The sequence below is a fragment of the Polyodon spathula genome, chromosome 34 (assembly GCF_017654505.1).
Source record: "Polyodon spathula isolate WHYD16114869_AA chromosome 34, ASM1765450v1, whole genome shotgun sequence".
NCBI lineage: Eukaryota > Metazoa > Chordata > Actinopteri > Acipenseriformes > Polyodontidae > Polyodon > Polyodon spathula.
This window is the reverse complement of record NC_054567.1, coordinates 2,403,689-2,428,997: the sequence shown is the minus strand read 5'-3', so window position 1 is coordinate 2,428,997 and position 25,309 is coordinate 2,403,689. Positions and strand designations below refer to the sequence as shown.

At 38.4% G+C, this 25,309-nt stretch overlaps 1 protein-coding gene across 2 annotated transcripts in view; it reads left to right on the top strand.

Annotated features, from left to right (window-relative positions):
- Positions 1 to 25,309, top strand: part of LOC121303624 (astrotactin-2-like) — a 728,767-nt gene that overhangs the window by 301,250 nt on the left and 402,208 nt on the right. For both annotated transcript variants that reach the window (XM_041234419.1, XM_041234420.1), the window contains 2 exons: positions 23,661 to 23,745; positions 25,162 to 25,236. In XM_041234419.1, coding sequence (XP_041090353.1) covers positions 23,661 to 23,745; positions 25,162 to 25,236 — 160 coding nt within the window. The remainder of the gene's footprint in view (positions 1 to 23,660; positions 23,746 to 25,161; positions 25,237 to 25,309) is intronic.

Sequence of the window (25,309 nt, the reverse complement as noted above, 5' to 3'; positions counted from 1 at the left end):
ATATTCAAGATGAGGTCTTACTAATGCATTGTACAGTTTTAACATTACTTCTCTTGATTTAAATTCAACACTTTTCACAATGAATCCGAGCATCTTGTTGGCCTTTTTTATAGCTTCCCCACATTGTCTAGATGAAGACATTTCTGAGTCAACAAAAACTCCTAGGTCTTTTTCATAGATTCCTTCTCCAATTTCAGTATATCCCATATGATATTTATAACGTACATTTTTATTTCCTGCGTGCAGTACTTTACACTTTTCTCTATTAAATGTAATTTTCCATGTGTCTTCCCAGTTTTGAATCTTGTCTAGATCATAGAATTTTAGATTGAATTTTTGAATTTTTGCTGCTGCAACAGTGTTTGCCACTCCTCCTGTTTTTGTGTCGTCTACAAATTTAACAAGTTTGTTTACTATACCAGAATCTAAATCATTAATGTAGATTAGGAATAGCAGAGGACCTAATACTGATCCCTGTGGTACTCCACTGGTTACCACACTCCATTCTGAGGTTTTTCCTCTAATCAGTACTTTCTGTTTTCTACATGTTAACCACTCCCTAATCCATGTACATGTGTTTCCTTGAATCCCAACTGCGTTCAGTTTGAGAATTAATCTTTTGTGCGGGACTTTGTCAAAAGCTGTCTGGAAATCTAAATAAACCATGTCATATGCTTTGCAATTATCCATTATTGATGTTGCATCCTCCAAAAAATCAAACAAGTTTAGTTAGACACGATCTCCCTTTCCTAAAACCATGTTGACTGTCTCCCAGGACCCTGTTACCATACAGGTAATTTTCCATTTTGGATCTTATTATAGTTTCCATAAGTTTACATATAATAGAAGTCAGGCTTACTGGTCTGTAGTTACCTGGTTCAGTTTTGTTTCCCTTTTTGTGGATCTGTATTATGTTTGCAATTTTCCAGTCTGTCGGTACCACCCCTGTGTCAAGAGACTGTTGTATGATCTTGGTTAGCGGTTTGTGAATAACTTCTTTCATTTCTTTGAGTACTATTGGGAGGATCTCATCCAGCCCAGGGGATTTGTTTAGGCCGGCCCAGGGCAGCCTTATCTCATGAGTGAACGCTCGAAAAATGAAGAGGCAGCCCTGGACTGGGTGAAATTTAGACCAGCTTTTTGATGTAGCCTAAAGCAGGCAATGCCAGCTCAGGGCCGGCCTATCTGTATATGTGACCCTAACGAAGGTCCTGGGCCGGCCTGAGCGCGTTAATGCGGTGACGTGGCTCAAACCACTCCCCTACTAGGTCGAGCAATCAAACAATGTCGGTTTTAAGAGGTAGCAGCTGGGACGATGCAGAAATTAACTCTTAGCGGTCCATTTATTCAGTGCTTGTCAGGCGCCTCAGGTCCAATTTATTTTCACACACACTGTTAATTTTACATGCACTATTTTATTTTATGTTTTTCAGAGTAAAACAGGTTTTAAAGGTATAGAATCGCAAAAGGAGTCCTGCATCTCCAGCCAAGCTCCACCCTTTGTTTGCTGTATTTTTCACATACCTCTTTATAGACGTGGATACTGATAAATAATTTCCTGATCAATCGTTTTATCACCAAACTCCTCAATAATGTGATTCAAGTCATTATTTTATTACTCATTAACATCTCAAAAAGATGTAAAAATGAAAATGTCAGTGATTTGTGTGTTGGATGCAGCAGCAGCTGTATCTCCTTTATGTCCGTGTTATCTCTGTGGTGCAAGGGGCTATCAGATACGTCCTTTTGAGTGGAGTTCAGATAAAAACCTACAAGTTTTTCTGAGAACTCTCGGAAATACTGAGCAGCAGGCCAGAGATAAACCCACCACGGATCTTGGACTCTATGAGAACTACAGCGATCTCCAGCCCGGAAAATAACAATGGGGAATGCACTGAATACACCGACACTTTTGATGATGATGGGTCAGTCATGAATGTGAAGTATTTCTTCATCGTACAGCTTTCATTAAAACGATAAAACTTACTATATATACACACACACACACACACACACACACACACACATTTCAGATTGTAGCTAAGATTGTAAATCTCAATATTGATAAATAATGCATACAACGTTACATATTCAGTCACCATTAATATAATAATCTGTATTGTGACTAATGTACACGTCCTTATGTGCTGCATTTACACGTGATCCAACACGATCGCTTCTTTCCACAGTAACCAACTGCACTGTCAACACACGCCATTATCGTATCTTATGCAATAAGTACAGTACCAACAGTGTTGTAAAAAATAAGATTGTCATATTGAAGTCTGTAAATTTCCCAGTTCAATCGCTCATGTTGACTTCCAGGAATGCAGTGTTTACGTCACTGTTTACATTCCCGACAAGCACATCACCGCAATTTCTTTTCAGCCACATACTGTATGTATGTGAACGCACTTAGGCCCCCTAAAACCTCAACAGTGAACGGAAATTTTGAGGCAGCTCAGAGACGGCCCAAGGCCAGCTCAGTAAGTGTGGAAGGGGTCTTAGTTTCCAAGGTGTGAGAACCTTTGCTGGAGCAGTTTGTTGTGACTGTCTGGTGGTTGTTTATTACTGTGGGGTTAATAGGATGAGTTGAGTGTGATTAAATACTTACCAGTGTTCTCAAGTGAGACAAAGGGACGACTAGAACCTAAAATCTGCCTTAAATCATCCATAACTTCAGAAACACTCATCCATAAGTTATACAATTCATAAGAAACTCCATGAGGGTGACATTGATGGCCCTATCCTCAAGCAGCTTTAAAAAAAGTACAGAATGACCAAAGTTATAATGTTTGTGTGTAATTATTCAGAGCTAATCGTGCATGTAGTTTGTTTTGTTATTTGGTACTTTTTAACAGCTGCCATAAGGACAGCAGCACAATAACTGAAGTGTGCTCCTGGGGTAAGCCACGCGGTGTGCTCCTCGGGTAAGCCATGCGGTGTGCTCCTCGGGTAAGCCATGCGGTGTGCTCCTGGGGTAAGCCATGCGGTGTGCACCTCGGGTAAGCCACATGCACAGCATGTCTGCCAGTGCCTTCAACAATGTTTGTACTTGACTTAAGTCTCATAACTTCTACTATGTTCCACTGGCAAACTATGTTAAAAACAGAAAAGGAAAATATAAAAATAACAATCAGTAAATAAATTAGAGCTGTGCATGGATTCTGACCAGATTTCATCTCACACACATAAACTGATGTCCAGCTTCCTTCAGGACAAAATATATACAAACAAGGTCCTTTCACACTAGGCACTAGCAGTATATTTTACTTTATATTCCCCAAAGCAGTGGCATGCTGCGTATATATTAGACTGAGCAGTAATGGGATGTTGCTCCCTTTGTAGAATTAAATCAGGGATATCAAAAGAGAAACACATGAACTGCTCAAACATTTTCTAGTTAGCTTTCATATATCCCTGGCTGACAGGCTGCAGTCTTTTATCTGAATATCTATGGCAGTGTACTGGTATCCCAGCATGCACTTGCTGTAAACAGCTGTGTACTGTTTTGACTTTAATGTTCATTCATCATTATGCATTATTATATATTATGGCTCCCATGTGAAATCAAATGCTAATAACATATCACAAAGACAATTCAAAATATTTATTTATCATAATCCCCAAGATTAATCATGTTTGGTGTTGATACTTTTGGATTAAAGTTTACACATTGTAGATATAAGCATGTTAGCCAGCACGGTGTTTCTTTAATGCTGTATTTATCTCATCCTCTCATCCTGTTGTCAGATGTTGTTTCATGCATAGATAATGAGATAAGTATGAGTTAAAAGCTAACTCTTTTATACCTATACTTGTTTTGTATACAGCTATGGCCAAAAGTGTTGCAGCACCCACTAGAATTAACACATTTTGCTTCATAAAGTCAAATGAAACCTGCTGAATAATGTTACATTAGCATATTTTATTACATACCGCTGTATGGTTTTTCATATGCTTAAGAAAAAACTGACAAAAATTGAAAAATGTGACATTTCGAAATCAAACATGAAATATTGTGCTACTATTAGGGCACTGTCATTTTGTAGTTCCCTTGATTACATGATGTTAAGTAAAAGATCTCAATTGTGTTCATATAGTTTAGTTTTTTAAATGATGTCTCAATCCTACAAGTCTAGGTGATGCAAAACTTTTGGTCAGAGCTGTAGGAGCTTCTTATAAGAGACATCCCCTTACACAGCATAAACTGCACAAGATGACATCCCTTCTACAAGACACTCCCTACAGACACCGTATTATATTGTAAATGCCCTCCCTCAAGTCTATAAGTTGTGCCAACACTAAACAACAGCACTGAATAGGATGTACGGTAACCAGGAGTAGCCAAGAAGTGACTAATTTGACTCAGTGGGACTGCAGGGTGTTTACATTGTTAGGGGTGGATGATTACTGCCTTCATGGAAGTTGTGTTGTATTGGGGTGGGGTTGTGTAGCACAGCTCTAGAATGGTCCTTGGGCAGTCTTCACTGTTGAGAATGTGTCTTATGAAACATCAAGGAATTGTGGCATCTTCACCTGGCAACTTAATGCTTTCCATACCATATTCCATTTAAGTAGTGCTGAGTGATACCAAAAATAACATTTTGATACAATACCAACTCTGGTATCACGATACTCAGCACTATCAATTGCATAAAGTCCCCTAGAAAAGAAAGTCATGTAGTAGGCAAAGGGAAGAGAATATTGTTCTGTTTTAACATATACATCAAAGAGCATACACTGTACACATTACAAGTTCTAACAACAATTCCAATCGCCTGCATCAGATTGGTATCATTACAGTATCTGTTCATTCTTGAATGTATAATCATTGGCACAAGGTTAACTGAGGAAGTGCATCTGAGTGATCTTATTCTGTGTAACGTTTACAGAATGCCCACGTTGCATGAAATATAAACATTCAAAAGATGTAACCAAAATCAGGTGAAACACATGAAATTTGATACAGTTTACAAATCCCTGCATCAATACACTGTACATGCAAAAGTACAAATTAATTTACAAAACAATACAAATAAAATATTCTGATAAAAACAAACTCATTCAAGTGCAACCAATTAAACACTTTACATTCCAATGTTACACACCACGGACCACTTGATTAAATATGACTTTCTACAGAACTACACTACCGGCACTAAAGAAATAGGGGACTACTACTTGGTATTACAACAGAAATAACTACAAGGGAGATAAACGTGCCTGTAAATTATATAGAAACAAATAATGAAAAGGTCAGCTTCCAAACTGTGTTCCTTTATTGCAATGTAAAGAAATATAGTAAAAAGCATTCTCTCTGCATGTGGAAGCTCGCTCTTTACTGCACAGCACAAACACTTTGCTAAGTTTAACAACTCCTGCACATAAAACTCATCCAGGCTGGTTAAAAAGTGGCCGCGTGGCAGCCCTGGTTTGATCTGAAGTCCTCACTTTGCACTGCTTGCATATACACTGTTGATATGAGACAGGGCTACTGACTGCGTTGTTGAATGAGCTTTCATTTGCATGCTACTAAACTTCCAACAAAGTCATGGACCTCTGTTTTTTCCCAAGGTTGTTAAGCTGCTGTCAAGTTAAATCATGGTAGTGCCATCTCCATGCTTTCATCGTAGTGCATGCAATGGCCAAGTCAAACCATTGTTGTGATATATCATGGGTACCCTCAACTCTAGGTGTGTGTAAGTGTTTCTAATTGTTTTCCTCAATCCCTAAATAGGATCATAAGTCTTGCGATGCAAACTCAATTTACATTACAAAGCCACACTCAGCAGGCCAAAACAATCAAGTGTCTGTCCACCTGAGAAAGAAAACACAATTTTTAAAAATATGTATGTGATGTGTGGCAGAGTAGGAGGAGGAAAGAGGAACAATATAGTCCATGGGTTAGTACAGGACTGCATTCCCCAGAATGCCTTGGGGCTATTAAGCCAGAATGAGAATCACCTAGCACCAATTTAATTAGGTTCACCTGCCTGTAATTAGCAGGGAGGTATTGAAAACAATCTAAAATTGGATACTGGGTCTGTGTTAAGGCTACAGCCTGAGATTATGAAGCCTGTGTGCCAGACCTGGTAATGGTATTTAATACTTGGGAAGGTGTTGTTTGATCACCAGTAAACGACGTCGCTGTCCGGTAATAGATTAGAACTTGATAAAAGTTTAGTTAGAACTCCCTGGAACTCCTTTATAAACCAATGCAGATACACAGGCACCACCCTGTTGTACACCATATCTAAGACAGTGAAGAAGGTCCCGGAAATGTGGCAAAACAACCCCCACTGTGCCACAAATGTTCACCTAGTGTACTTTTTGAGCAAGTAAACTTGATCACCTATTCTCTCACATTCTCCGGGCTGTTAAGGAGTATATATGTGTATCATTAAATGGCAGTAAAAATAAAGATCAATATGGGAAAAAAAATTATGAATTTGATGAGGTTTCACAACCTTGGGAGGTATGACACAGTTGTAAGCAAAGTAGAAAATATTTAACTATAAACAGAAGGAAAAAAAAACATAAAGAAGTCTGACTCATTAAATTATACAACACAATCAATCCTGTATATAGTTTGAACATGAGTAGCTTTTTTGATTCTTATCATCAAATAAATGTGATCCCCACAGTACATGGTGTGGTTTAATCCTGTAAAGTGCTGGCACTTTACAATAAAGCACGTAGCTCCATCTGTAAAAGCAGCTTGATCCATATAGTACCGTACCTTAGCAGCAGCATAGATGAATAACAATCATGATTGCAGGAAATATTAAGAGCCTTGAAACAAGAGTGATGTGTTTTTGGTTTCAAAGAGGTGCCACACTATCATAAGAAGGAATACTGCAATAATGGCGGAGCACTAGCGGAATAAGAGACATTACATTATACAACTAAGCACTCTCTGCCTTTGTGCTGATTAATCTGCATTGGAATGTCATTTTCATTTATGTTTTTGAATAAGTGGTCAATCAAGCAAAATGATCATGCGGTCAATCTGAGAAATGGCCAAAAAAACTATGAGGTGTCTATGTTAATGGTATATATTATGAGGCTGCTGGTTCATTTTCCCATAAGGATCTCAGGATACCACAGTGTATTAAATATAATATTAGGATATTGTTACAAATCGAGTGTTGATCGCCGTCGTTTTAAGGGGATAATGAGAAGATATAACCATTTCCATTCCTGATTACATTTATTTAAATAAAATATGAATGGATTAATTGGAAAAACACAAGCATCCAGTGATTACTGTATAATTACCAAAGCATTTCATTGCAGTTTCCAAATACTTACTCATTAATAATGTCATTGAAATTGTTATCCTGTTGAACATGGAACAAAATCAGACAGTGAGAAAACCGTGAGTGGTATTTCCAGAGAATTACAGCAATAGAGCTCGGCTGATGAACCGAGCTGGCTATTAATCTTTCATGGATTTGACTCATAAACTCATTTAATGAAATACTAAAGATCTTTCAGTCAAGTGTGTGTGACGTTTTATGAGCACGATTTACAGTTCTCCAATCACCAGCTGCAGTAGAGCAGGCATGGCCTTTAATGGGATTTGGAGAGGTGTTTAACTGGAGATAGACAGTTTTATATGTGCTTTAAAGAGCAAATATCTTCAATGTTCCTTATTTTATTACATTTGTCATCTTGTTATGATGTTGTAATGGTGTTGAGGTGCTTTGGCTGTGAGTTCAGGTGTCAAGGTACTGACTATGAGTCCAAGTGTTCAGGTGCTTTGACTATGAGTTCAGGTGTCAAGGTGCTGACTATGAGTTCAGGTGTTAAGGTGCTGACTATGAGTTCAGGTGTTCAGGTACTTCAACTGTGAGTTCAGGTGTTAAGGTGCTGACTATGAGTTCAGGTGTTAAGGTGCTTTGACTATGAGTTCAGGTGTCAAGGTGCTGACTATGAGTTCAGGTGTCAAGGTGCTTTGACTGTGAGTTCAGGTGTTCAGGTACTTTGACTATAAGTTCAGGTGTTAAGGTGCTTTGACTATGAGTTCAGGTGTTAAGGTGCTTTAACAATGAGTTCAGGTGTCAAGGTGCTTTGATTATGAGTTGAGGTGTTAAGGTGCTTTGACTGTAAGTTCAGATGTCACAGTGCTTTGACTATGAATCCAGGTGTTAAAGTGCTTTGACTATGAATCCAGGTGTTAAGGTGCTGACTATGAGTTCAGGTGTTCAGGTACTTTGACTGTGGGTTCAGGTGTTCATGTACTTTGACTATGAGTCCAGGTGTTCAGGTACTTTGACTAAGAGTCCAAGTGTTCAGGTACTTTGACTATGAGTTCAGGTTTTAATGTGCTTTGACTATGAGTTCCGGTGTCAAGGCGCTTTGACTATGAGTTCAGGTGTCCAGGTGCTGACCATGAGTTCAGATGTTCAGGTGCTTTGACTATGAGTTCAGGTGTTAAGGTGCTGACTATGAGTCCAGGTGTTCAGGTGCTTTGATTATGAGTTCAGGTGTTCAGGTACTTTGACTATGAGTTCAGGTGTTAAGGTGTTGACTATGAGTTCAGGTGTTCAGGTACTTCAACTGTGAGTTCAGGTGCTTTGACTATGAGTTCAGGTGTCAAGGTGCTGACTATGAGTTCAGGTGTTAAGGTGCTTTGACTATGAGTTCCGGTGTCAAGGTGCTGACTATGAGTTCAGGTGTCAAGGTGCTGACCATGAGTTCAGGTGTTCAGGTGCTTTGACTATGAGTCCAAGTGTTCAGTTACTTTGACTATGAGTTCAGGTGTTAATGTGATTTGACTATGAGTTCCGGTGTCAAGGTGCTTTGACTATGAGTTCAGGTGTCAAGGTGCTGACCATGAGTTCAGGTGTTCAGGTGCTTTGACTATGAGTTCAGGTGTCAAGGTGCTTTGACTGTGAGTTCAAGTGTTAGGGTGCTTTGACTATAAGTTCAGATGTCACAGTGCTTTGATTATGAATCCAGGTGTTAAAGTGCTTTGACTATGAATCCAGGTGTTAAAGTGCTTTGACTATGAATCCAGGTGTTAAGGTGCTTTGACTATGAGTTCAGGTGTTAAGGTGCTGAGTATGAGTTCAGGTGTTCAGGTACTTTGACTGTGAGTTCAGGTGTTCATGTACTTTGACTATGAGTTCAGGTGTTTAGGTACTTTGACTATGAGTTCAGCTGTTAAGGTGCTTTGACTATGAGTTCAGGTGTCAAGGTGCTAACTGTGAGTTCAGGTGTCAAGGTGCTGACTGTGAGTTCAGGTGTTTTGACTATTTAAATAATCAATGGGTTTCAAGGATTTTAAGTCCAATGCTTCTTAACACTGCTGTACTCTATCTTCACTTTATTATAAAATACTGCCATCAGCCAACACCTGCAATAAGCATGGAGTGATGAGGATGGTTACTAATATTGTAATGACTGTGTACAACAGAGCAGTTTCCTAATTGAAACATAAGCATGTTCACTTTGAAAAGTGTTTAAGTGCTTGTGTGTTATATCTACTGTATATATATAACCCTGCTGCATAAATTATTTCACAGTGGCCAAGTTCAGATATCTTTTATATATTCAATTGAATTGCAAAATAATCAAATGTATACATTGGAAGTATAAAAATAATGGTTTCAGTACAGGAATAACATACAATATGGCCATGTATAAAACTTTAACAACACGCGTGCTCACCAATACAAATGCAAGTCTGTGTTTTCATTTGGCACTCCTCTGAGTTTGTGTAGAAGAGAGTCCAGGCTGTCCTGGTACACAGTGATGTACTGCAGTGTAGAGAACTCAGGACCTTGCAGGTTCCAGGCAATCCTCTGCACTTAGCTGATCTAGCAATAACATGATGAAACCTTGACATTATCTCAGCCCCCTCTGCTACCCTCAAGTCTAATATAAAGAATAGACTTGTAATAAGACAACTGTCTTAATACTTTGAACCCTTTGTTAATAAGTAATGCCATGACACAAGTTATAATTGTGTATGGCAGAGATGAAAATAACATTAAAGTAGGTAAAGAGTATAATAAACATTGGGGCCCTTTTTTAAAATCTCTGAAAATGTCTCATTGATTTTTATTTTCTTGGCATATACTGTAAGTAGCCATCATTGTTTGGGACCAGTATCCCTCTGATGCTGACAGAGTAACAGGGCAGACACGTGAACCCGTTGCCATGACCACCACAAGCAAGTGTCTTAACTACTATGCAAAACCTCATCTCATCACACACCACTGTCACCCTTTAGTAATTTGCAGACGTTCTGATGAATACAGACTTAAATAAATGAAATTGCTATTGAATAGGTTTTGTTTAGCAATTCTCACTGAATGAAAAGCTCCTACGAAATCCAATACAAGTTTTTTTCTGTAACGCTTTTGTTGTTGGCCAACTTCGCCGTCTGTTTCTAACAAAAGCCTTAATGAGAAACAGAAAAACATGTTTGCTAGTCAAGGTAGCTGCCTGATAACAGTAAAAGGAAAGGAGGACTAATCCTTGGTCTGTTACAATTTGTGTATTGCATTAAAATGTTATTTTGGAGGACTAGCACTCCACAGTGGTACAGTTCTACACTGAGGCCCAGATTTATAAAAGGATTGTGCATGTTTTATGATGTTGAAACAGGCACTGAGGGTTCTGAATTCTTGGATGGGATTTATAAAACACACATAATGGCATAAATATGCAATTAATAAGTGATTTGCGGGGGCAATGTCTCTGTGAGCTTTAGCCCTTGATGCATATGTAATACTGTATATGCATATGTAATTCTGGGGCGTTTCTGAACGAAACTGCTACAGTTGGGAGGGGATATTGCAAATGAGGTCTGTTAAATATTTTGTGTAATTTATTAAAGCTGCCGGTAATTGCGGGCCTCATATTTGAGTGATTATTAGAAGAACTCTGAAAAGCCGGCGTTAATTTGCCACAGTCAGACAGTAGGCTGTATAAAAGGCAAGGTGATGTGGGAGACTTGTCTACAACAAGAAGGAGACATCATTTTCAAGGACAAAGAAACATTTAATAACATTTTGCAAAAAGCTAATTTTTTAACCCTTCTGATCAAGTCAGTTTGTAAATTACGGTTTATAATACCAGTACTGTATTGTTTTGCAAACTCCAATTTGCAATACATGTTTCATAGCTTACATGACAAAACAGAAAGTCTGCAAATAGCGAATATAGAATCCATGTAAAAACGATTCTTAGAATCACCTAAAAAGGTCTCTCCACAGTTGCAAAGCAAGGTTCTAATGAGAGCCTTTACTTCTAGAGTGTGGGCATTATTAAAAGAACAGTGGAGGAGGTTAAGAAAAGATGGAATGAACGAGTTGGAAAAAAAATTGTAAAAAAATAAAAACAGAGGGATGGTTGACGCAGTTAGTTTGTAGCTAGAGCAAATCCAGTTTTTTGACCATATATACCATACAGATATGCTTTAAAATCATACATAGAGTAAGAAATACAGACAAACATAAGAAATTGGAGAGTTGTAACTGCATAAGAATTTAAGAAGATCTTCAATCTTCGCACAATCTCCTCGCTAAATTTGTGCCTCACAAAAAAATAGTGCCTCCGCACAAAATGAGAGATATTCCAAAACAGCATAAAGCAGTTGCGAGACATTGGAATATAGCAGTTTTTTGAGCAATTTGCAAATCCTTTTGTGTCTTGAAAAACCGTCTGCGCATTCACTACCAATATAGTTACTGCACAAAACAGCCAAGCGAGAATGCAGAATGATGGACATTCACCATTAGTAATGTGACAAGCTGCTATCATTGGAGTCGCCACAGAATGCACCGATATGACAGCAGGCGAGACCACGCAATATATCGTGCACACATACATACGGACCATTCAAATACACAATTGGCTCCATAGCTAGGCACCGAGTTTTCAAATTAATGTGCTGATAACGGCACTGTTTTATTGAATACGGACAGTATTGTATCACAAGGAAATACTGTATAGGTTCTTTAAGGGCCAGCTGATCTGACATAGCTGTACGTTTTTTAATTAAATTTTTTTAAAAAAGGCTTTGGATACTGTCTTTTTTTCTGAATGATTTTTTATATATATATATATATATATATATATATATATATATATATATATATATATATATATATATATATATATATATATATGTTTGTGCCGTGACAAAGTCTACTGTGGTAGCGCACTCTTTGATTTGTAAATGTAACAAATTAATTCGCCTGTAAAGTAAACATTTTACTCACCCATTTGAACATCGTTATTAAGCCCAGTTTGGATGGTTTTGAGTGTCGCTGGAATGGATTTTTTTCGTTATGCCATTTTTTTTTTGTTAGAATAATAATTAATTCTAAATACGCTCCTAAAATGTTAATTTTAGCCTGCTATGATTTCTCAATAAATGAACAGTCTCTGTACAATTAGCAACATCGACATTCAGCAGACTGGACAGCTGCATAAAAACGGCCAGAAATTACAGTTAACAGAACCGTTTGTCCCGCCTCAGCTAACTTATGATTGGAGTGCTGCAGAGAAAATACAGGTCTGAGAGTTGTAATTGTCTTAAGTAGTTGAGTTTCATACTTTTGTGTATTTTGATTATTGTTTTAAATGTGATTTGCCTGTGTCTTAATTGTATTTTATCGCGTACTTGTTCTTGTTGTCCGATTGACTTGCTGCTGCCTACTTGGCTAGGTCTCACTCGTAAAGAGGTTTTAATCTCAATTTGACTGCAAGAATTATATATATATATATATATATATATATATATATATATATATATATATATATATATATATATATATATATATATATATATATATATATATATATCCTGGTATTGACTGTTGATCTAGATTTTATATTCTTAGATATTTAATCTAGACAGGAAGATTATCTAAGGTTTTAGATTCTAGATGTCTTATTATCCAAGTTTTATATTCTAGAGGCCCGATCTTTGATCTTCGCTCAATCCCCTCACTAAATTTGTGGCTCGCAAAAAAATAGTGCTTTGGCACAAAATAAGAGATATTCCAAAATGGCACAAAGCAGTTGCGAGACATTGGAAAATAGCAGTTTTTTGAGCAATTCGCAAATCTGTTTGTGCCTCGCAAAACCATCTGCACATTCACTATCAATATAGCAATTGCACACAACGGCCAAGCGAGAATGCAGAATGATGGACAGTCACCATTAGTAATGTGACAAGCCGCTATCACTGGTGTTGCCACAGAATGTACCGCTATGACAGCAGACGAGACCACGCAATATATCGTGCACACATACATACGGACCATTCAAATACACAGTTGACTCCATAACGATGTGCCGAGTTTTCAAATGAATGTGCTGATAACGGCACTGTTTTATTGAATACAGACAGTACTGTATCACAAGGAAATACTGTATAGGCTTCTTTAAAGGCCAGCTGATCTGACATAGCTGTACGTTTTTGATGTAAAATAAAAAAGGCTTTGGATCATTTCTGAATGATTTTTATTTTTATTTTTTATATATAAGTTATATAAGAATAATAATTAATACTAAATACACTCCTAAAATGTTAATTGATTTCTCAAAAAATGAACAGTCTCTGTACAATTATCAACATCGATATTCAGCAGACTGGACAGCTGCATAAAAACAGACAGAAATTACAGTTAACAGAACTGTCTGTCCCGCCTCAGCTAACTTGGAGTGCTGCAGAGAAAATACAGGTCTTTGATTGGTTGATCGTGTCACCGTTATGGCTTTAGGAAAATGTTAGCATACCTTTCACAGCAAGAGTGTCCTGTCGGTGTTTGGCTCGAACTGCAGCTGCCCTCCCCTCACAGATAATACGCAGCAACCTATGGAACAGCCAAATAAAGCAACGGGCCACAAGATGGGTGTATGACGAATTTCTACAATTCATTTACAGATGTGTGTCAACATACAGCAAAGATAACACGCAGGACCCCCTTTATCGTTCTCTCAATCTTTATTCCCATACTTTGATGGCACATGTTGGATGGATGCCGATATGCCTGTGGAGCAGTGAAGAACACATATAACTGTATATGTAAACACACTACCACTGTCCATCATATCAATACAGTAAAAACATCCGGGGGGGGTTCTGTATTATTGTACATTTGTACTATTGTACCCAACTCCAGAGTGGACTGTTACTCCAATGCTATTTGAGCCAGCGGTGCGCTGTTATTGGAACTAGCGCATCGCAATTATCGTGCAGATATTCGTATATTCACACAAATTAGGGCTTGTGCCTAATTCAAATTTGATTGCACAATGTGCATATTGAATGTCCACCTTGAATACATTTGCATCTCATGTTTCGATTTACCGATGCATTACCGTATGCTAATAGGACCGTATTAAAGGAACAGAAGGAAGGCAGTGTGCTGGACAGAAGTGAGCGCGTGTTTCCACACTTGTCTGTTGGGCATGGGAGTATGCTATAAACGTCACTATGATATGAACATGTTATATATGTTATTATGGAAACAAAAAAAAGAGCCTTATTGCTTGTATGTTTTTGCCACAAATTGACTATGGTGATGCAGTATATAGGTTTGCATCACCGTCATCTTTAGGTAAACTGGACTCGCTATATCATGCAGCATTGAGGTACAATACAAATACAAGATTTAATACTCATCATTGTATATTATACGATTTGGTAGTCTGGACTTCTTTGGCTTTACGCAGGTTGAAGCACTGGTATATTCTGCTATTTAAGGCTATTCAATATAAATTATATGAATATACTTATTTAAATGAATACCTTATAGATTCCCATAGTAACCATAGCCTCAGATCTCATTCTTTTTTGCATTTTAAAATCCCAAATGTGCGCACTGAGGCTGGTAAAGGATCCTGTGCTTATTATGCCCCATGGTCCTGAAATGAGTTCCAGTCCAAACTAAAGCTGCAGACCCAGATATCTTTATTGCAATTTAAGAGTAAACTGCATGATTTCGTGATTGAGAGTTGTCATTGTTTTAAATAGTTGACTACTTTTGTGTATTTTGTTTTAAATGTGTCTTAATTGTATTTTATTTTATATTTGTTCTTCTTGTCCGATTGACTTGCTGCTACCGGCTTGGCTAGGTCTCACTTGTAAAAGAGGTTTTAATGTCAATGTGACTACCTAGTTAAATAAAATAAATAAATATATATATATATATATATATATATATATATATATATATATATATATATATATATATATATATATATATATATATATATATATATATATATATATATATATATATATATATCCTGGTATTGACTGTTGATCTACGAAAAAACTTAAAAATAAAACAAAATAGGAAGATATTGCATAGTCGGCAGCCAGTTTGGGCTCATACACGTACTAATATATTTGTGCAGTTTTTGCAAAAGCTTTGTTGGGCAAACAAGCCATCGTCTTACATATTATAGATTATAAAACGACGACTCGTGTGTCCAGAAAAAAAAAAACTGGTTTTCTGAATAAGGCGTCTAAAGGGCTAGTATTCTGATAATATCCTAATACTAAGTGGGTATTTGGTATCACATTTTCAGAATACTGGTATCCAGAATATGGACGGATTCATTCAGAATACCTTGTTTACATGGCATGGAATAGCTATTCAAATTTCTCACTATTCCAAATACAACTGGAATCCTGATAGAACAGGACAACCGGAACAGGTACCCAGATAGCAATATGGGTGCGGTCAATTGCACCTACCACGTGCGGCAGGTGCGTTACCTCATAAAAAAAAAAAAAAGCATTATCTTCTCCATTTGCTCTGGTAATGGGGAATTTAATATGTTCCTCAGCCCGTCGCAGCAAAGCGGTTTCTGAACCTGTCTCACCTGCTACCTTCTGGAAGGTCCTGGTAGCCAGGATACACATACAGACAGACACTACCAATTGCTCAGACAAGGCATGACTGTGCAGGTTTGCTCTGGCAGGTCATCATGCAGCATGTGACATAGATGAGTCCTGTCTTGGTCGAGATGATACCTGGACACGACTTGTTCATTGCTGAGCTCCTCATATGTGTGCCGAGGCCGGCACACCCTTTCAGCATATCTTCACCTATGTCGGGGTTGCTGTTGCTTGGTGTGCCTTGCATCATTCACATCCACATGTCGATGGACACACTGCATGCTACCCACGTTTCCCATTGTTGCCTGTTTGTAGTCAGTGCTGGAATGGTAGTGTGCGCGGAGTTAATGCTGTCCCCTCATATTGCGCGATGCATACATTTTATTTCTGCACAGCGCAGAATGGATTGTGACGTGCAAAAGGACGTTTTGAATTTGGCAACTTGGCACGATTTCAGCACAACAGCCATTTGCGATGCGCATACCCCTCTGTGCGGTGTGCAAACCGTTCGAATATTGGGCCCTATATGCCTGGAATTATTCTATACTAAATAAGAAGTTGAACTAATATGCGAAGCACAGTAACTGGATGATGCGTCATAATGTATAGCAACCTAGAGACTACAAACTCTGAAGTGGTGCATTTGTTTATTAAGAAGCCACCACACATTCCATATTTTATGAATTTGTCCTGGTGATGTATTTCGAGCTTGTAACACATCTTCATGTGTTACAAGTACTGCTTGTACCAAAATCTCCAATTCCATATTGGTACCTTTCAGTTTTTGCTTCTGAACATCCTCTTCACCATGAATATAAATATTCAGTATTTTCTCAGATTGCCTACAGTCTCAGCACAGTGCAGTGTCTCATACAGCACAGCGGAGTGGGGCAGGTGCAGAACAATACTAAACAGGGCTGGTTAGAAATTAAAGTTACTGATGTAGCACATAGAGAAATGAAACACGCCGAAAAGTATTTACCTCTGTAGCCTGCTGTATGTACTGTACTTATTTCCTTTACACAACTAAAATATACATGGACTCAAAGAAAAGTGTTCTGTTTTTTTTCCATTTTTAGATTCTGTTTTGGTTTGTTTGTGCTGCGCCCAGGATCTGTTCGCGCTACACTCTTACAGTGTACTGTTTACTTTACTTCTGGAAGTTTTAAATCTTGATTTCGGCACTGAGAATCTGTTTATAAAGAGATTCAAACTCCGATCTCTCCTGTAAAATGAGCAGTAATTTATACTGTTCTTAAACTTGAGGTAAAATTACGATAGTTCATGAAAAAGAGTATTCTACAAAGGAACAGTATTTACGAATACATAAGAAATATTATTGCATAGAGCCCTATATGTTTTATATATTCACGTGTAAGTACAAGTACAAGGTTGTCCTGGAAGAAAACTTGCTTCCTTCTGCTCTGACAATGTTCCCCAACTCTGAGGATTGGTTTTTCCAGCAGGACAATGCTCCATGCCACACAGCCAGGTCAATCAAGGTGTGGATGGAGGACCACCAGATCAAGACCCTGTCATGGCCAGCCCAATCTCCAGACCTGAACCCCATTGAAAACCTCTGGAATGTGATCAGGAGGAAGATGGATGGTCACAAGCCATCAAACAAAGCCGAGCTGCTTGAATTTTTGCGCCAGGAGTGGCATAAAGTCACCCAAAATCAATGTGAAAGACTGGTGGAGAGCATGCCAAGACACATGAAAGCTGTGATTGAAAATCAGGGTTATTCCACCAAATATTGATTTCTGAACTCTTCCTAAGTTAAAACATTAGTATTGTGTTGTTTAAAAATGAATATGAACTTATTTTCTTTGCATTATTTGAGGTCTGACAACACTGCATCTTTTTTTGTTATTTTGACCAGTTGTCATTTTCTGCAAATAAATGCTCTAAATGACAATATTTTTATTTGGAATTTGGGAGAAATGTTGTCAGTAGTTTATAGAATAAAACAAAAATGTTCATTTTACCCAAACACATACTTATAAATAGTAAAACCAGAGAAACTGATAATTTTGCAGTGGTCTCTTAATTTTTTCCAGAGCTGTGTATGTATATATGTGTGTATATATGTATATATGTGTGTGTGTGTGTGTGTGTGTGTATGTATATATATATATATATATATATATATATATATATATATATATATATATATATATATATATATATATATATATATATATATATATCTTATATATATAATATATATATATATATATATATTATATTTTTATTTGCACATTGTGTCTTTTTAAATGTATTTTAAAACTGTATTCCAAACAGATTGTGGTTTAAGGATTTGTTTGCTTTTCTCCAGTACAATGTCGTTATTGTTGTTTGTGGTTTATAGGGTTAAAGGAATGAGCAGAAGACACTTCATTATGTGTTTATTTTAACTTTTGATTCCTTGATTTGTGTCTGGGAAGGCATACATTCTTTGTATTTATTCATTAGGTTGGTTAAAAAGCGTCTAATTTGCTTTTTGTCTGGTCTGGTGATAATCCACTGATTTAATTTTAATATTTAATGTATCCTTTAATGTTTTTGTGTTAATGACACACATAGAGGTGAACATGTTTCCCAATGTGGAATTACTACTAATTACTACTGTTAATTGGTAGTGTTACCCCATACTTACATGGTAATACCAATTACACAGTACATATCTCTTCATATTAAAAACAGTGAATTACTAAAGGAAAATAAAGGAGGAAATATACCAAATTACTGAATGGTGAAATATCCAGGGTGTATTATAGTTGCCATATAATGCTAAACAATACCTATCAGTTACATAATGACAATATAATACATACTGTATAATGTACAAAAGGAATGGTTACCAAAATGAAACTTTATGAAATGTATTAAAACAGAGTCACCCATAATGAAAGGGCAGGGCGCTCTGTTTGACAAACACTTTCTAGACACTGCTTATCCTCATCCAGAAGATGTCAAGGAATAGAGGTGCTCACAGGTTCCATACTCTCATTGAATATAATGGATCAGCATATTTGTGGCCTCCCTGGCACAGCAGCATACACAATGGCGGCGATCCTGGCTCCAGGGATCTGCCAAAGTGTGGCCTCCCTATCGCCTCAGCATGGCAACCAACTGGAATGGGCTGGGCACGGCACTTTGCAGGGGTCATCAGGTGGTCTTTGCTTTGAAATGCACTACCCATCAGAGGGAACCTACAGGAACTGCTGAATTTATCCTGAAATCTTGTGAATCACTACAATTTAACACAGATAGAGGCCACTTAACATGGTGTGTGATTTTGAAGGTGATTGGTTACACCTGAGATAATTTAGGATTGCTATTACAAGGGGGGTGGACACTTATCCAACCAAGCTATTTCAGTTTTTATTTTTAATTAATTTTCTACAAATTTCTAGAATATTTTTTTTTACTTGGAAGTTGTGGGGTAGGATGTGTAGATACATGAAAAAAGGGGTTATAGACTTTCCATAGACACTGTAGTATGAAGGAGCTGAGATGGGTTATTTGGCATTACAATAAATTTAATTAAATGTGTTGTATTGTGTTATAAACTGTAAATTAATTTGATTAATTCATTGATATTTTTTAATTTTAAATATTTAATATTAAATAAAAAAAAGTTGTTTTTATGTTCATAAAATAAATTTAAATAAGTTAGTTGACTTTTTATTTGCGCTGAATTGGATGCAATTATAATCATTTTCCATATACAGTTTTCCTGTTTTCAATGCCTCATATAATTTCCTTTTGATGTTCACTTCCCAAATTGATTATTTTGCTATTCTACTGCAGATCTGTATGTCTGTGTGACATTGATCTTCCTCTCTCCAGACACATCCAATGTTATTTTTGTAGCTGTGTGACAAAGTGCCCGCCCCTGTGTATATTATCTGTTATGTGTTGCGTGTGGTGTGTTAAAATGTTGGTGTATAGACATTGGTACACAGGATATAAACGGGTCTGTGTAACACGAGTTTTAAAATGTATATGTGTATTTAGGCACGAGGATTGCACAGCACTTCACGTGCAAGTAAAATGTAGTAATATGTGAGCACGGGGAATTGCACTTTATTAATTCACGTGCTGGGATTCAAGTGAATAATTAATAGGTAATTGAATCCCAGCACAACAGTATATATAGATAGATGCACGTTGTCACATATTCACGGATGGGTGTTCGGTGAGTGGAGAACGGGAGCGAGAGATGGAGAAACTTAAATATATCAATTGCTATTACGTGCTGGTGGGACCAGCACGATACTTGTTTATTAAACTCACCGTGTTTGTCAGTGTGTCTGTCCACGCACCGTTTAGTTAAGCTTAGTCCGTTTTTGTTTCTGTTTATTTTGGCTACCAGTGCCATGTCCTATTTTTGTATTGTTCTAACCGTTTATTTTCTGTCTGTCTGTTAATTCATTAAATGCTGAGCGAGACCATTTGCTCAGCTCCACCAAACTCCACCTCTGTGTGTATTTATTTTCCTGCTTCTGGTCTGATGCCACCCATTCCGGCCGTCTTTGTGACACGTGGTGTGAGAGTGGGATAACAGCGCCTCCAAGCGTCAGACCAGGAGAGGTGTTTTGTCAAAAAAAAAAAAAAAAAAAAAAAACAAAACAACAACAAAAAAAAAAAAAAAAAAAAAACATGGAAGGCTGGGACTGGAGAGATGGCTACCAGGACCTGGAGGAGTTCCTCGGCGGTCTGGAGGACCAGGGCTGGTGCCTTGCCTGTGGGGAGTTTGGGCACCCGGTGGTGCGCTGCCCCTACCAGGAAGGAGAGGAGGAACTGCCACAGGAGAGTAAGGGGAGGAGGTGGCAGAGAAGGGGAAAGGGGAAGAGAAAGGCAGAGCTCCCACCGCTGTCTCCAGAGCTGCACCAGTCTCCTGCAAGGGAGGGAGAGCTGCACCAGTCTCCTGTAACAAGGGGAGACTACATGCCGCTCCCACCTCCACCGCCAGGAGACTACACGCCGCTCCCACCTCCATCGGCAGGAGCAGAGCAGCAGGAGCTGCCTCTGCCTCCACCACCTCCACCGGCAGGAGCAGAGCAGCAGGAGCTGTCTCTGCCTCCTCCACCAGCAGAGGGTGAATGCCTGCTGGGTCCCTGTCCACCAGCAGAGGGTAAATGCCTGCTGGTATCACTTCCCCCACCAGCAGAGGGTGAATGCCTGCTAGTATCACTTCCCCCACCAGCAGAGGGTGAATGCCTGCTGGTATCACTTCCCCCACCAGCAGAGGGTGAATGCCTGCTGGTATCACTTCCCCCATCATCACGAGGAGAGGAGCTGGAGCTTCCTTTGCCTCAACCTCCATCAGGGGGAGAGGAGCAGGAGCTGCCTCTCCCTGCACCAGAAGGACCAGGACTAGATGCTGGCAGTCCTCAGCAGCCCTTGCATAGGCTGCTGAGGGAAGCATGGGGAAGAACCTCCCGGCCGCAGTGGCCGAAAAGAGGGCCAACACCCGCACCCCAGCTTGTCCTGACTGCCAGCCTCTCTTCGCCCAAGGATGCCAGCCTGCTTTGCCCAAGGATGCCTCTGCATCGCCTGGGGTTGCCTGCCACTCTGCATCGCCTGGGGTTGCCCGCTGTTCCGCATCACAGCCGGAAGTACTGTGGCTGGAACCCCACCAAGGGGAGCTGCCAGCGCCGAAGAAGGGGGAAGGTCAGGAGACCTTTTATTTACTACCACAAAGGCACACTCACCCTGGCCTTCTGTTCTTTTGAAATACCCACAGGAAGCTTGGCAAGCATTTTAGGATTCCTCTCATTTTGTAGAATATATATTTTGTATACCACATCTGTCAGTAATTAATGCTCCAGTTCCAAGAAAACATAGGCATTCAAAGCATTCATAATAAAACAGCAAATAAAAACTCTTTCTAATGAGTGTAACATTTCAACAGGGAAGGGAAGGGGGAAAAAACAAGCCTGAGGATAGTCAGCTCCTTAATAAGCTCTTGTTTGGGGGAAAACAAGATCCTCCATATGTGCTATGAGGCCATTGCCTGTTCTTTATGCATTATACAGATTATAGCTTCTGACAGATCGTAAATCAGTTCTTCTGAGTTTCCAACGCTCCGAGAACTTGTAATCTGTAATATTAGTGCATGTAAAGACTGAGAATATCTCATGAAGGTGCTGTCACATACACTACATCATTAGCTGGCTTTTCAAAAACTAAAAGGCACATGTTAGAATACTCTGTGATAATCCCTTACAGATACATCATATATCGTAACTGTCCATAATTGACTTGAAGGAAGAATGCATGATGATGGGCGTGTATCCTGTTAGACACATGCATGCACACATGTTGTGGCTGGAATGACGTAGTTTCTAATTCTTTTCATTCAAATGTGCAGTATTTTTCATTTTAAAAATATATTGATACTACATTAGGTTAAAGAATGTTCTCCGTTTCTACGTATTGTTATCTTAATGACTGGAAAGAAGTCATTTGAAAAAGTCAGAACAATTTCACCCACCAGGTGAAATTACAAAGCACTAATGAAAGCATGGCTTGCAAACGGAGATTTCTCTAACCAAGTGGAGTACCATCTATCGTGTTTTGAAATATAAAGCATGTTTCTTTCAAAACTGAACATCAGAGAGCAATAAAACAAATCAGAGCGCACAGCCGGTCAGATTTATGGAGCTGTTTCATTAGCTTCAATCACTTTAATGCACACATGTAGAGTCATGGATAACTACAGACCAATGATCAAACACAAAGTTAGCTAAATGTGATTTATGCACATTCATTTTAACATACATCCCTTCAAGGTGGGAAAGAAGTCCAATCCAAATTGTATTTCTAGTAATTGATTAGAAGAGAGGACACTGTTTGTTAGATTTGCTGCTGTATATACTGTATGTAGCATTAGCTTTCAATGCCTCAAAGAAGAAGAAGAAGAAGAAGAAGAAGAAGAAGAAGAAGAAGAAGAAGAGGGAGAACTTTGAAGTCTTAAAAGGCAGTATTTGTAAATAATAGTTAATCCAATAAATACCATCACAATTTCACAATGTAATTTCTCCAGTTAAAATACATGGAGGTGTTGGCAGTACTTTAGCATGTGGATTATTCTAAAGCAGTAGGTCTCTTGCCAGACTCTCTTTTGAAGATGTTTTAATGTTGACTGTGGTCCTTTATAAGATGGTGATTTGGATACATAGTTGTACAGCTAAGAACCCATTTATATGCCCAGCCCTACTCAGCAGTGAGCCAGGCCTGACAACTCCAGTGTGTGTTATTATTGCAACAGTATGTTGGTTTTGATACTCAAGGGTGCATTCTATTCTATTATATCATGTAGATAGATTGGTCTTGTGATTTGATCCTATAAAAATAAGAAGCTTTGTTTGTGATTTTCAACAAGGCGTAAAGGATTCTGTGGGAACATACAGTGTTTCAGCCTTGAGGGTGTGGGGGTGTAGAAAAAAGACTTCAAGCTGTTTTATTTGTGTTGGTAGACACATTGAAAATGTACAACACCAGGCTTCCTCTAAATGCATACATCAGAATCTTGCCATTTCTCTATAAAAGTCAGTTTATTAAATTAAGATTTAAGTTATGAAGAATGTATTAGCATGACGGATACAGAGGAAGGTTTTGGGAGTGATAATAGCTCAGAAAGAGAACAGGTTGTGAAATGATTACTGGGCAGAGTTCTTGCCTGATGGATGAACAGGGCAGCGAATAAAGACATCTCTAATTTATTTTGGGCTCAGATAAATGACTGTTCCTGTCGGTGTCCTCTATTCAGGTGAATGCAGCTGTCATGAAGGCTACTCCCCTGATCCTGTGCATAAACATCTTTGTGTGAGGAGCGACTGGGGAGAGAATGAAGGGTAAGGACAATGCAGTATGAGCAGCATGTTTAGAAGCTCAATTACGCTGGAACACATATATCGTTCAGAGTGCTTCTTGGTTCTGTTTTGCAAATATTAAGTTATGTTTTTTCTCAATATGTTCTTTAACTGGCTTTGAGCTTGCCTGGGACTTCCACATTCCATCGAAATCATGTGTCAATGGACAGTGACCTTTCAACTCAGTCCTGGTTTACAAGCTCTCCAATTCCTTACACTAAACTGCATTGAGCTGCTTTTGATACTCACTTATCACTTCAATTGCAGACTAGACACCATGGCTTAATGTGGAGTTTTACAATGAGATAGCAATGCTTTAAGCACGGAATGCAAAGTTTTAAGCACGGAATGCAAAGCTTTAAGCATGGAATTTAAGCATGGAATGCAGTTTTAAGCATGGAATTTAAGCATGGAATGCAGTTTTAAGCATGGAATTTAAGCCTGGAATGCAGAGTTTTAAGCATGGAATTTAAGCATGGAATGCAGAGTTTAAAGCATGGAATTTAAGCATGGAATGCAGAGTTTAAAGCATGGAATTTAAGCATGGAATGCAGAGTTTTAAGCATGGAATTTAAGCATGGAATACAGAGTTTTAAGCACGGAATAGCAAAGGTTTAAGCACTTCACCTTTGTCTTGTACAGTGCAACCCGTAGAGGATAACGCTGTAGTTAAAAAGAGTGGTGCAATATCAACATTTCTTAGTACAATAATATTAGCGACCATAATAGGTAAATCATTACAAAACAGACAAGAGAGGCCTAAAGTTGAGATACTGTGTAAGTTTTGTGAAAAAAGCGTACAATATGTATATGTATAGCTACACCTAAACTGAAGTGTTTCCAGAACATTTAGTCTACATTGTACATGAATTCTAGAGGAATCAGGTATCTTGCTCTTTCCCCTGTCCTTGGCAGCTGTTCAGAGTGTAACATATATTTCCACTTAAACAACTCGGTCTCTGCACCTTTAGCGCTAATGGTAGATTGGGAAAATGAGATCCTTGCAAAACACCTTAGAATTCCTTCCTCCATGTGTTAAAAGGGTGTTTCCAAGATATGCTCCTGGTTTATATTGAAAACAGAAACAGTCCCTTAGACATGTGTTTTAGTTGTGTTAAATTTTACTACAGTAACAGCCTAACAAACCCATCTTAAAACATTTAAACATTCAGAGGTATAGGTCTTTCTTTCTTTCTTTCTTTCTTTCTTTCTTTCTTTCTTTCTTTCTTTCTTTCTTTCTTTCTTTCTTTCTGTCTGTCTTTTTTCACTGTATTGATGTGTAGTAAGGGCTCATGATATAAGCTTGCCATTGTGGAGATGCCAGGCTAGTTGAATGTACCTTGTCCCATGTTTCCACTGACAGTCCTGTTCCCAGTTCATAGTGTTCTCTCTGTGCAGCCCCTGGCCGTACACAACGCTGGAACGAGGTTATGACCTGGTCACGGGGGAACAGGCTCCAGAGAAGATATTCAGGTATGGATATTGACAGGATTGCTGCTACTGTAATAAGATTCACAGCAACACAACCTGTTGTTAGCTTGCACAT